The sequence below is a fragment of the Acomys minous genome (genome assembly GCF_964271855.1).
Source record: "Acomys minous genome assembly, chromosome: 2".
Lineage (NCBI taxonomy): Eukaryota > Metazoa > Chordata > Mammalia > Rodentia > Muridae > Acomys > Acomys minous.
In genome coordinates this window covers 145352812-145365520 of record NC_140484.1, presented here as the reverse complement: position 1 = coordinate 145365520, position 12709 = coordinate 145352812, and the positions used below count along the sequence as shown (strand labels likewise).

The 12709-nt window shown below is 42.8% G+C and overlaps 1 protein-coding gene across 15 annotated transcripts in view; it reads left to right on the top strand.

Moving 5' to 3' along the window:
• SOX6 (SRY-box transcription factor 6) overlaps positions 1 to 12709 on the top strand; it is a 602500-nt gene that overhangs the window by 408790 nt on the left and 181001 nt on the right. For all 15 annotated transcript variants that reach the window (XM_084771677.1, XM_084771678.1, XM_084771679.1 and 12 more), the window contains 2 exons: positions 8334 to 8506; positions 11315 to 11383. In XM_084771677.1, the coding sequence (XP_084627803.1) occupies positions 8334 to 8506; positions 11315 to 11383 (242 nt within the window). The remainder of the gene's footprint in view (positions 1 to 8333; positions 8507 to 11314; positions 11384 to 12709) is intronic.

Sequence of the window (12709 nt, the reverse complement as noted above, 5' to 3'; positions counted from 1 at the left end):
TCCCATGTAACCTTCTCTTGGCCAGCGCTTGTCCCGGTCTACAGATACACTGCATCCAGGGCAGTAACATACTTGACGCTTGACACATGTAAATATTTGAGAAGTTCTCAGACTTTGATCGGTGTTGTAAATATTGCATCTGGAATGTTAGAGAACGTTGGAGAATGCTGTGGCCTGCATACTCACTGTGCCTGGGCTTGGAACCAGGACGCCACATGTCATTTGGGGAGAGGAGGGTAGGCTTTGAAAACAGCACATCGAGGTCTTCCCTGGGAGTCAGGCTGCTCATTTCTTGAGTAACTCTAGACTTGTCACTCAGTGTCGAGATCTGTTTTCATATCTGTACCCCGTCAAAGTTCAGTTTGCTGAACTCTTTGGCTATTTCTTTTCCTAGTCCAGCTTTTAAACTTATTTTGCAAATATAACCTTAAAGGGAAGCTGTATATCTTTTTTTTTTCCTTAAAAAATATCATTTATTGTGACCAGAGAGAAGGCCCAGTAGTTAATATATATTGCTCTTGCAGAGAACCTGAGCTTAGTTCCTAGCACCCCTGGGTGGCTCACAACCACTTGTAACTACAGCCTCAGAGCCTCCAGGGGGCATTTGCATTAGTGCACATACAAACACACGTATACATAATTTCAAAAAATCTATAAAAAGATGAAAATTGTAAAACACATCCATTGTCTATTTTTAACCCTTCCCTGGCATTTAAGACTCCCAAAGGGCCCCTCAGAGCATTGCTCCTCACTTCTCAACGTTCCCTGAGTGTTTTCAGCTTGAGCTGAGGGACAGTAGCCGTGACTCTGGACACACCTGGACTAGAAATGAAATGACCTGGATTCAAATCCAGTCAACTGCTTTGTGGGTTGGTCAGGCTACCTAAGCTCTCAGTGATCTAGCTGGTGCCATGAACATAACAACGTCATGTTTAGGGTGTGGACTTAGTAATGTAACACATAAGTGATGTTTAGACAATGCTGCCTTAGTAAGGTCGGCCTGTCCTCCTCCTCCCCTTCCAGGCCTAGAAATGACGGACTGTCCAAAGAAGCCAAGGCTGCAAAACTTGGTGATTGCAACAATATGATTTGTTGTTCTTTCCGGTAAAGGAGCAGGGACCCCCCATGTTTCTGAAAGGAGAAGGCAAACTTTTTATGTGGGTTATGGAGACATAGCCATTTCTGCCTGTCTCACACACCTAGCGAAACTGTCATGGCGGCCTGTCTCCTCCTGAAGAAGAGATGTGTCAGGATGCCTTCATTTCCGGACCCAAAAATGATTGGATAACAAAGCACCATGGGCTGGTGCCCAGCTGTGGGGTTGGGAGCCCAGCTGGCAGAGTTCCATGGATTGTTCTTGCTCTGTTAGGATCTGCAACATGAATAGACCTCAGTTGATCAGGAAACACACTTCCTTTAAGAGCCAGGAAGAAGGGAGGCTGAGGAGAGGTGAGTGTGCCTGGCATGGACACGGGACTGTCTTTATTTAGGGAGGACCCGGTCGTCTCCTCTCCTGTTTAGTAGATTTGAAAGACATTTTTCAGATGTATTTCTTCACATTTTGAAAAGGAAAATGTTCTTATATTTAGTGGGGAAAAGCCTCTGTCTCAGTCCATGAGGCCAGTTTCCTGTGTGGTGCTCCTGAAGTCAGGACTAAGAGCACAATTGCTGCATTTATTAAACTTTTTATTTACTGAGGAGTGGGGGGGGGGGGAACACATGGGAGCCGTGACAATAGCCGACTGAGGAGAAAACAAAGCAATTCCAGTGTTCTGCTGTTTTGAAAAAAGTCATTCAGGATTTGGCCCTATTGGTTCAGCTGTTGTAACTAGAGCTAAGATAACAGAGGGCTTTGTGGAGCTTTCTTTCCCCTCTGAAATCCTTTATCTTTATGATGCACTGGGGCCCTTAGAGTAGAAAGCTTTTTAAATTGCTGTTGGATTCAGGACTCAATTATCTGCTGGTACCCTGGGACAGGGGTCCTTTCTCTGGCAGTCACCACAAAGTAACTTTTATCAAGGAACCTTCTGGTGTGTTGTGGGTCTCCTCAGCTCACCCTGTTCATTTATTTATTTATTTATTTGTTGACTTTTTGATGCCCTATTTTGTGACATTTAAAAGAAGATTCCATCGAAAAAGGCCAGGGCTAAATGATGTACTGGGCTTGTGAAGTAGCGACATCACAGCCCATCTGATGTGTGCAGGGCTGCCGTGGGAGAAACAGCAGCTTGGCCAGGCCGTCTGAGGGCAGGGAAGTTCAAATGTGGCTTCCTTTTATGATTGGCATTGTGTTTTTAGCTTTCTTCTCAAGCAATGTCCATTTAAAAACAATTAGGCCTGACCTGGGAATTGATTCATAAAAGCTTTTCTTTTCGACTTAATTTAAAATCTTTCTGGATGGTTGGCTGAGATCCTGGATTGGTGTCACTTTGAAATTACTGTTAAGTGCTTTAATCTTTCTAGGACTGGTGTGGAAAAATCAGTCCTCACTGGAACCTCACTCCAGCGCCTGTCCCCGCCCTCTCCACCATACGCGCAGCATTCTTAGCTTCGGGTTCTTGTCGTTTCACTGTGATGTTCTATCAAGTCTGTTAAAGTAGCTGGCCCACGGGTCCAGTGAAGCAGGCTGGTTAGCTTCACACTGAAGCCCCTTGGATGTGTTTCAGATACTGCCATTTGCTGTTGGCTTTATTTGGTTTGGTAAATATTACTTTAACAACACAGCCCATCGTTTCATTAAAAATAAAAAGCACACAGGGAAATGCACTGGGTCTAATTTACTATTCTCTTCCTCCCCTCTGTCTGTCTTTCTCCCCCACCCCCACCCCACCCCGTCCCTTCTGACCTTTCTCCCCCCATTTCTCTCCTTTCAGCCCTCCCTCCCCCTTCTCTTTAAGCATTCCCCTCTGTCTTCCACCCTACTGCTTTGTGCACGGATTCATTTTCTTCTTATAAAAATGTAGCTCTCAGGGCAGTAGTGCTCTGCTTTGAGAGAACAGGTATTGAGGGGGTGAGCCCCGAAAGACTCCTGTGTTCTAGAAGTTGTGGGCATGGGACTATTTGACAAGGAGCGAGGCAAGTCCATGTGCAAAGCGCCCAGCCTGGCCCTCCCCTGGGGCCATTCAGAGCCTTCCAGTGTCCAGGCTTTTGTCTAGTGCCACCATTTGTAATTATATGGGTCTCATATGGGCAAAATTAGCTGGCAGATTATGTTGCTAACTTTTATACATTGGTATGGGGGAAAGATTTTAAAATGATCTTAAATATGACTTTTGATTTCTATTTTAGACCAAGAAAGAAATGAGCAATTTCATGTAAATTCTTATATATTTTGTGTTTTTTCCTTTGGTGTTGAGCCTGAAGAGACATTTGTAAAATTTAAAAAAGAAATTATCTATTTTAGTTAAATTTTACAGGTTCTTCAGATTCTGACCAAAAAGGGCTAGAGGGCTGAATCTGAAACTGTTATAATAAAAGATGGTATTTGGAAACTTTTGATGAGGGAAATTGCCACCATATTTACATTTTGAAAAGTGTTTCCTTATTTACACACTATTGACTTCCTATTGAGACTCAAAATTTTAACTACAACTGGTAAAGAATTCAATGGATCAAATTCAGTAAATCTGAAGTCACTGGAATAAAGGCCCCTCAGAAAAAAAATGTGTCAATTTTAAAGGTCTTTCCTAACTGAAGACCATTTTGTGATAGAGCCAAAGGTTAATAAAATCAGTAGTGAATGTAGCAATTTTACAGATAAGCTATTCACAACAAGTGTAGTTACTTGAATAAAAAGCTAATTCAGTTCTAAAATGCCACATGCAGTAGCAGTGAATAGCTGCTTTTAGGTGCTTTCCAGAGGAGGGTAAAATACAGAATCGCAGCTCTCTTTTCTCCCGCGTCCCCGGCTGCCTGTAAATTGCTGTGAATGGGGCTGTGGGCTGACAGGCTCTATTAAGACAAACTGCCTTTCTCATCGGAGAGATAAAATAAATCAGGTGTTTAGTCAAATTAAAATACTTCAGCTGGAGCAGGCCCCGGGGAGCACTGATCCACCTTACTAATCCGAGAGAAACTCAAGACAGATGTGGTTTGGGGATAAAGATGACCCCATGGAAGAAAAAAAGGAAAGAAAGAAAAAAAGAAGTAAAGGAAGAAGCCTGCAGCAGCTCACAGCTCTGTCCGCGCAGCTGCAGAAGAGAGACAGTTTGTGGTGGCGTGCCAGGCGCACCCTGCGTGTGACACACAGGGAAAGCAGGCCACTGACTTGGAGAGAAGCTGGGTACAGAAGCTTTTTTGCTGGCCCCCTTTTAGTGGTTTATGAAACTACCTCTGGTTTTGTGTGGGAGGCATAAGATGCTATTTTCTGGCAATGAGTCTGAGAGAGTCATTCTAAGATAGTCTAAAGATGTGAAACAGATGACGTTAGGCAACCGATGACCTCTGCTAGCCACAGAGTTGGGCAGTCCTCAGGCTCCAGCCTTTCCTGTTTGTTTGTTTGTTTGTTTGTTTGTTTGATTTTATCAAATCTCAAAACATGATTTAGGGTAAGATTTTCCCCACATATTCTTAAGTTAGTCAAAGAAGTACCTCATCATTTTTTGCCTTCTCTAATGTACCCTGACTGTATTTGGGAGTGTTGTGTGCCCTGTTGGCTGCCTCTCCTTTCAGACACTGTGGGCATTCTAGTGTCTCTGTAATGGTGAAGTCTCAGCTCAGTAAATGTATTTGGGAGTGAAATAACTTGTGTTCTCAGGTTGGTTTGATCACTATGATTTATTCTTGATATTATTTTTATTACAGCTGGGTAGGTAAACACTTCGTCAATTAAGACAAAAAAACTATTAGTATAGGTTCAAATACTGATCTTTAAATTAATTGTGCCAAATTTAAACAATGGGTGTGGAACAGAAAGATTACCCCCACCACCACCTATGTATTTAGAGAACACAGGTTATTGTACTGTTTGAATGTATTACTCCCTGAACTCGAGAGCTAGCCACATGGCCCTACATAGAATTTCTCATCTTAAATGAATTTTAGATTTTCTATTCCCCATGCATTTCACCTAGTACCATTTGTTGTGACTCATAGCTATACAAACACTTATCCGTGTTCTATCTCTCTGTCATCTAGCTCTCCTCTATCACCCATCAATTATGTCTATTAGCTACAGTTATTATCTACTACGTACCACCTACCCTCTATAGCTGTCTATCTATGTATCATTTATTATCTACCATCTACTATGTCTGTGTCTATCAATTACCTATCAATTATCTATCATCTATTTATCTAGAACATACCTTTTCTATCATCTATATCAATCATCTGTAAATTATCTATCATCTATCAATCGATTAATTTTTCTTAAGTTTAAGGAAAAATAGTAACAGCATTATATGAGTATCTGAGCCCTTAACTTACAGGTACTACTGCGTCCATGTTTTGTTTTCCATTGGATCAGTCCAATGGAAGAGCTTTTAGATCACACTTAACGTTCACAAACAGTCTCACTCTCTTTGTGCTGTGTAAAGTGATTCTCTTAACTGTTGTTATTCTGCATAGTGGAGTCACCCAAACACTTACGCATCGCACCATTATTGGCTCCGCCCTGAACAAGAAGCTGTCATCTGCCTACTGCCCTCAGCTCCTCTGTTCACCAAGCACAAGAGAAGGAGAAATAAACGATTGTTGAAAAGGCTTTAAAGATGGAGAAGGGAAAATTTTGTCTTAACTGAAAAATATAAACATCAATCCAACTGTGTGTCTTTGGTCCTTGCCCTGAACACTTGAGGGGTGCTTTATTAACCAAGAACAATGGGAGGGCAGGCAGATGTCCCAGCTTTCAGAAAGCCTTTAACTCACCTCATATAGTCAAGCATAAGATAAAAATTGTAGTGAATTAAGAATAGGACACACAACATAGGCAATAAAATGTGTACTCTCCACTGACTTAAAAACTTCCCAGCCTGTTCCCCACATCACAGCCAGAGTGCTGACCTTGTATAAACTATGTTAGTGATGTTGTGTTATTCTCAGAATGCAGAGAAACCTCACCAAATGAGGTCTACATGGGCTGAGTGGAGTGACATTTTCCTGCCCGTCTAGCCTCATCTGGTACCCTTCTTTCCTTTATTTTCCTTGTTCATATTTAATCACCTTTATTTAATCTCTGAAACACACGAAAGCCCATATACTCCCAGCATACCCATCTAGAGCCTGAGCCTATATTGGTTTTTTCCTTCTTGAAAGCTTTAGTCACCCACTACTCGCAGCCCTTGCTGCAGCTGTAGTTCCCTCGCCATGGTAATGTTCCATATTTTCTGGAAAGTTCTTTGATCAAAAGGTATTCCCACTTTTTTAAAAAAATTAATTTATTAATTATAATTTGTTCACATTGCTTCCCGATTGTTATCCCCTCACTCTTTTTTAGACATAATATTTTTGTGCTTTTAAAGGTACTTTTAAAAAAATCTCCTTTGGCAAACCTACATTTATATTTTTATTATTTAATATCTCTGGGTCAAGAAGTTCTTTTTCAACCAAACCTAAAATCCTACTGATGAAGTAAAACTCCATTTTTCTTCTTTAATGATTTCTAAGAGCCATTCTTGATTTTCTGTGCATTTCCACAATCAGAGTTTCCACTTTCTTGTACTTCACTCTTGTCTATAATTTTTATTATAGACACTCTTTCAGATGAGTCATTTAAAAAAAGACACAGGCATGTCTTTTTTTTTTTTTTTTAAAAAACCTAAGTTGGTATTAAAATCCAAAAGTGTTCCTACCTGGGATGCTTTTCTGCCAAACATCTGTCTTACCTTGAAGAAATCTTGTGTCAGCAAGGGCTAGCCTCTGAAGACACCCTTTTTCCAGGGGCCACTCAGAAAACAGGGACACACCTAACTGAGGTATTTTTAGCTTCCTGGGTTGTCCCAGTGCTTTCCTAGCAGGCATGGGGAGGGGGAAGGGATCCATGGGCTTGAAGTCTCCCCTCCCACATTCACAAAAATCGGCACTCTCCCTCCCCTTTGACAGCTGCTGGCATCCTCCTGAAAAGATTTCAAAGCATAGGTCTCTTCTTTATAATGAAACCAGTGAGGCTCCAATACAGTGACTGGACTCCTCATCTTACGCTTCGGTAAAATGCTCTAATTTAGATTCACAAAGGGATTCTGTCCCCTTTGCTTAAGAGAGCTGTGCAATTTGCCCATAAAAGCCTGTGCAGCGCCATTAGCGCATACCGTCGGTGCTCAGCATCTTTGCGTTCATTAAGCTGCACATCCTCATGCATAACCTCTCCAGCCTCCGAGCCCGGCTTCTCACTTTGAAGAGTGACAAACAGCAAAGGGGCGAAGGAGCCCCCAAGCGACATTGTTGCCTTTGAGGACAAATGTGGAAACCTTAGCTTGATCCCTCACCGAAAAGCAAAACAACAACAACAACAACAACAGCAGCAGCAGCAACCACCCCAAACAACAACACCACCCTCAATACTTTCTTACATAAGGCAGTTTTTATTCCCTTGGGAGAACTTGTTCCACAGCCAACAGATTGACCTCTTACCTTTGAACTTCAGACACACCTTTGGCAATAGAAAGCCTGTGAGGACAATGACTAGGAAATTCCTTAGATGGTGTTTAGTAAGCACCTACCGTACCCTTGCTATTAATAGTGTCACTGAGGAGAGGGTAGTTATAGAATATTAAAATATTTAAAGTTTCTGGACTTTGGTCAGAACCATAAACTTTGGTTTCTTTTTTTAAAAGTTTATTAGCATGTATTAGTTATACATAGTAGTGTGTTTGCCACAACACTCAGTCTATAGTGTATTTTTTGGTGACACCTTCTCTTTACACTCTGCTGGTCTCTGACACTGATCTCCTTCCTCTTTTGAACTAGTCTCCCCCGCCCCACGTGCTTTTCTGTCTTTCTTTGTTTTGATTCTTTATTTTCTGGTAACCGAATGACTTTAGCTAGGGTTACTTACAAGAACACTGGTGCGGGGTCACTTACAGGAACTGGGCTCTTTCCTTGTAGCTCTACTGCTGAAGAAAATATCTCTCCCTCCCACAGCTACCGTTAAGTACCTCAGGTTTCTTGGTTTGCTCAAAAGATGGGTGTGTCATGGGAAGGAGTAGATGGGTAGGCTGTATGCTTTGGTTTGGTTTAGAAGGGGCAGGAGAGCCTAGGCGAGAATCCAGTTCTGGCCATGGAGCCCCTAGCCGCATGGCAGCCCCAGACCCTCGTCTCCTAAACTCTGCCCTTCTTTCTCCAGTTCCTCCAGACAGTCCGCAAGCGTGTGAGATGTCTTCTGGTTTCCATTTTAGGCACACCTGAGAGCCTAGCAGAGAAAGAGCGGCAACTCTCCACCATGATTACCCAGCTGATCAGCTTACGGGAGCAGCTCCTGGCAGCGCACGATGAACAGAAAAAGCTGGCAGCCTCGCAGATCGAGAAACAGCGGCAGCAAATGGACCTTGCTCGCCAACAGCAAGAACAGGTGAGGCTTGCGAAAGGAGCCAGGGAACTGGAGACGTGGGGGGCCGGGGGGGTGGGGTGGGGTGGGGGGGAAGCAGGGGCAGGCGCCAAGCTCAGCCAGCAATCACACTGATTGGTCTCTGTTTGTTGTAGGCTTTCTTCAGAAAGTAGAATCATGAAAATTCAAATGAAGAAAAATAAAATAAAGAAGGGAGGGAGGAGGGAAACTTTTAGTACTTCATTCTTCAAGAAGGCAAAGAAATGGATCCTAGCTGGCAGGGCTGCCCTCATGGCAGGAATGACCTTTTGGAAGGTGTGATTTGAATGCCTTAGGTACAGAGGCACCAAACTCATGCTAGTGGTAACTGTGGCTTCTCACCAGGCCTTACTTCCTCTCTAGCAAAGAAGGGATCCTCTTCTAGAAAACCTTAGGGACTTCTCAGCTCACTGGCCCAGTGATTTTTTTTTCCTTCCTCTAACTTTGAAGTACACACACACACACACACACACACACACACACACACACACACACACACACACAATCACCAACAGCCTTGCCCGGCATATGCTTACTTTTCAAGGTAACTATTAATATTCTGTCCCTCATCCTTATGAAAGTTGCGTAGGTTTGGGTGTCTCTTTCCATCGTGCAGGCGTGGAAAGAAAATTGGTACATTGGCTCCTCAAAGAACAGGACTTGATTGACTCAGAAATGAGACTGAAGAAAACATCAGAGTTTAAATGTATGCCTTTTAGAAAATGAACGACTTTTACAAATGATTTTCTTGTCTCCCAGAGTGCATTAATATAACAATGATTCTATAGCATAGTCTCTCACACCCTAGATCAGACAGACCCAAATTAATGTGCAGTTTTTAGAAATCTGACATTATTACTGGAATTATCTTTTCAGCTAAATGTATTTTACAGGGATATATAGAGCAGTATATGCTCTGTTGATTTTAATGAGTTGTGACGTCTGGTATTTTATATGCTTGAGTATTTGCCCACATGTAGGAATATGGACTCAGCCCCTAATGGAAAATAACATAAAGGAACACTGTAAAAAATCAGAAGTTAGAATGTCATTTAGCCATCCAGAGATGACACAGTAATTAACTATTGACACTTGTGAATAAGCTAGCACAAATTAATCTTGACACATTTGCAGACGAGTGATATCTTACAGTGAACACTTTGTAATTATATTTCAAAATGAAAATTAAATGACACTTAAAACTAGGTTGTCATGCTCAATGAAGCGAGCATGTAGCTCAACCGATTGGCAAATAAAATTCAGAGTTTGAGCCACATGGTGCTTATGGACCATGCTTCACTGTGTCAAACCCATGTGTGTGGAGTGGATGATGGTAATTGCGCCGTGGTGTTTCCGATGCATTTCTAGGCAGCACTTTATCATTTACGAGGGACCATCAATATCAGATGCCTAGTGGTGTTTCACCAGTTTGCTAAGAGGAAATAAATATTCAGAGATTCCTGCGTCCATACGTAGAGCTGCAGAGTGAGCGGTCCATTTCTGATTTGAGTGGCAACAAGTCAGAGCAGGCCATCCTGACCTGATTAGTCCTATTTCTGTGTGGACTGTAGCCTCTCAGAAAGAAGAATCCCAGTTCTTAAACTGGAGTCACTTAGAGACCCCTGTATTGTGCTTAGAGTATGAGCCGGCTGTCACCAGAAACCACAGATCAGCGTCGAGAAGTCTCCCACTGTGTTGCCACTGTATGCCGATGTCACGGGTCCGGGCACTTCCCAGGCTCTAGGTGAGGGAGGGTGACAGGAAGACTTACGGTGAATACAGGCAGAGATTAGAGTCATCTGTGCTCATTTCTGCCCCCAACACAGCTCAGTCCAGAGTCCTGGCACATAGAAATGCCTAGAAGGAGGAAATCTTGACCACAGAGCACTATTATGAAGCTGGGACCTCCTGAGAGCTCATAGAGTCCCCGTGCCACCCTGCTTTGCAATGTATACTCTGAAAGAAACTTCTTCAGAGCCTAAGGCTGCAGTCAGCAGTGAGATGGGCAGTGAGCGGGCTGAGAGAGCAGCTGACCGCTGACGCCTATTAGTTAGGCTGCAAGCTCCACCATTTTAAAGTCGTTGCCTCCTGGGGCCGACTCCATCTACAGTAGGGTTTGTATTTTATGGCTAGTGTTTCTTTTTATAGACCAGATAACCTCCTGAGTTGTTGAGTTTGATTGCTGTGCAAAGAAAGGGAATATAACACCTGTATGCAAATCCTGTACTGTAAACAAGTGCATCACCCCAAAGGGTAAATTTAAATTACAGCATAGTCTGTCTTAAAAATGCTTTGTAGAGCACAGAGCATCAACCAAAAAGCTAAAGGTTTTTTTTTCACTGTTTACTATGTTTTTATATCCTTTTGATAATATTTATAAGTCTGCCAGGGCTGAATGACAGAGATAGTCACGTGGCACACTGGGAAGCCTTTCACTTGCAGCTTTAATCTTATAGCCAGGCTATCCTCGTTAAACAAATGTGGCAGGGTTTTCCTGTTTTATTCTACAAGGATCTAGTTTCCAAAGTCTGTGGTTTCCAGCCAGCCAGTGCAGGCTGAGCAGCTCGCTCTCAGCTGGAGCACCAGGCTGCCCTTTGCACCTCTGGATAAAGCAGAGGTGACCCCTGGCTCAGATTCTCCCTTGGTCCCCTCCGGACCCACTGCCTCCTTCCACAGGGAGTCTTTCATACTGTAGTGCGCAGTAAAGCATTCGGGCAGTAGCAGGAGAGACACAGAGGCAATGGCAAAGGTGCAAGCGTTTCATTTAACCTAATGGAACTTTATTTCTGATAGATCGCAAGACAACAGCAGCAACTTCTACAGCAGCAGCACAAGATTAATCTCCTGCAGCAACAGATCCAGGTCAGTGTGTTTTATTACCCTCATCTGACTATCCGTAGATGCGCTCCTCCCTCAAAATGGAATTTAAAGTGTTGTAAAGGCCTGTCTTATCAACAGTGCCAACATGGCTGTTATTCAAGGGCGATGCTGTACACAGTTGTTGTCCAAGGGGACAGCCAGGTGGTGGTCACAGCATCGTGCTCTGGAGTAATGTGTGAGCAGAATATACCTTGGCCCCACCTCTTCCATTTGCCCTAATGCCACCAAGCTGACACCTCTTAGTTTTCAGGGCAGCATACAGATACTGTTTTCACTGCAAAAAGCCACTTTCTGTGTTGTGTTTTGTTATGTCATAGAGATGCAGATTGATTACTTTTATTTACTTGTTAGGACTGGTTGGGTCAATTCTGAGATGAATCTGGGGAAAGCCTGTTAATAATTGATTTCTCTCTTAGCAAGTACTAAGCACACAGATACAAAGGAAAACAGGCATAGCAGTGAACAGTGGCCTGTCTTCAAGGAGCTTACAATGTAGACAGAAAGAAAAAGATTCTGAATAATTATAACCTACTCTAGATAAGTCATGACTTTTACTCATTTATTTTTCTAGAAGCAGTATAAAATGTGCAGTTCATTGCAGGGTCTGTGAAAGAGAGGTGACAGTCTGATTTACGTTGTTCCTTTAGAGACTTGATAATTAACTAACAGCTGTTTCAGATAGGAAGGGAGAATGGCTTCTATTTTTGAATAAAAACGTAACTGTATGAATTCTAGAAGGTGCTGGAAGAAGACACTGGTTGTCTAGACTAACCTTCAGAGCACTGGTCCCAGAGCCATGATTCTCCACCTAGTCTTCCTTCTCTTGTTTGCTGCGGGTGTTTCCCAGCCTGTTGCGATCTATACTGCCAGAGCTGGGCCAGCATCTTCTGAGGCTTATTGCTGCCTCTGCTGGGGTCCTGACCTCCCAAAGCACCAATAGCATAAGCTCCTCGCTTCCTCTGATGCTCTACAGTATTGAAGAATACCAGTGATTTTAACTTAGATCTTTGGTTCATTTTGCTAATCATTCTTACTGTGCTGGGCACCAAGACTACATTGACAATTCCAGCAGTGTCTGAAGAGGTACCTCTTTTCAATTTAGCTTTTTGTTTCAGCAGCTTCACTGGGAGGATTTTAGCTGGAATGTGTTGTCTGGTTTTGTTCTGATTCTGTATTCAAACCTACAGTTTCAAAATCAAGATGGAATGTCTTTTGCATTTTTGATGGTCAGACTTCACAATTAAATCTGGGAATAATTTCTCATCCTGATATCTCTTTCATGCCTCATGCTGAGGTCCTTAATTACAT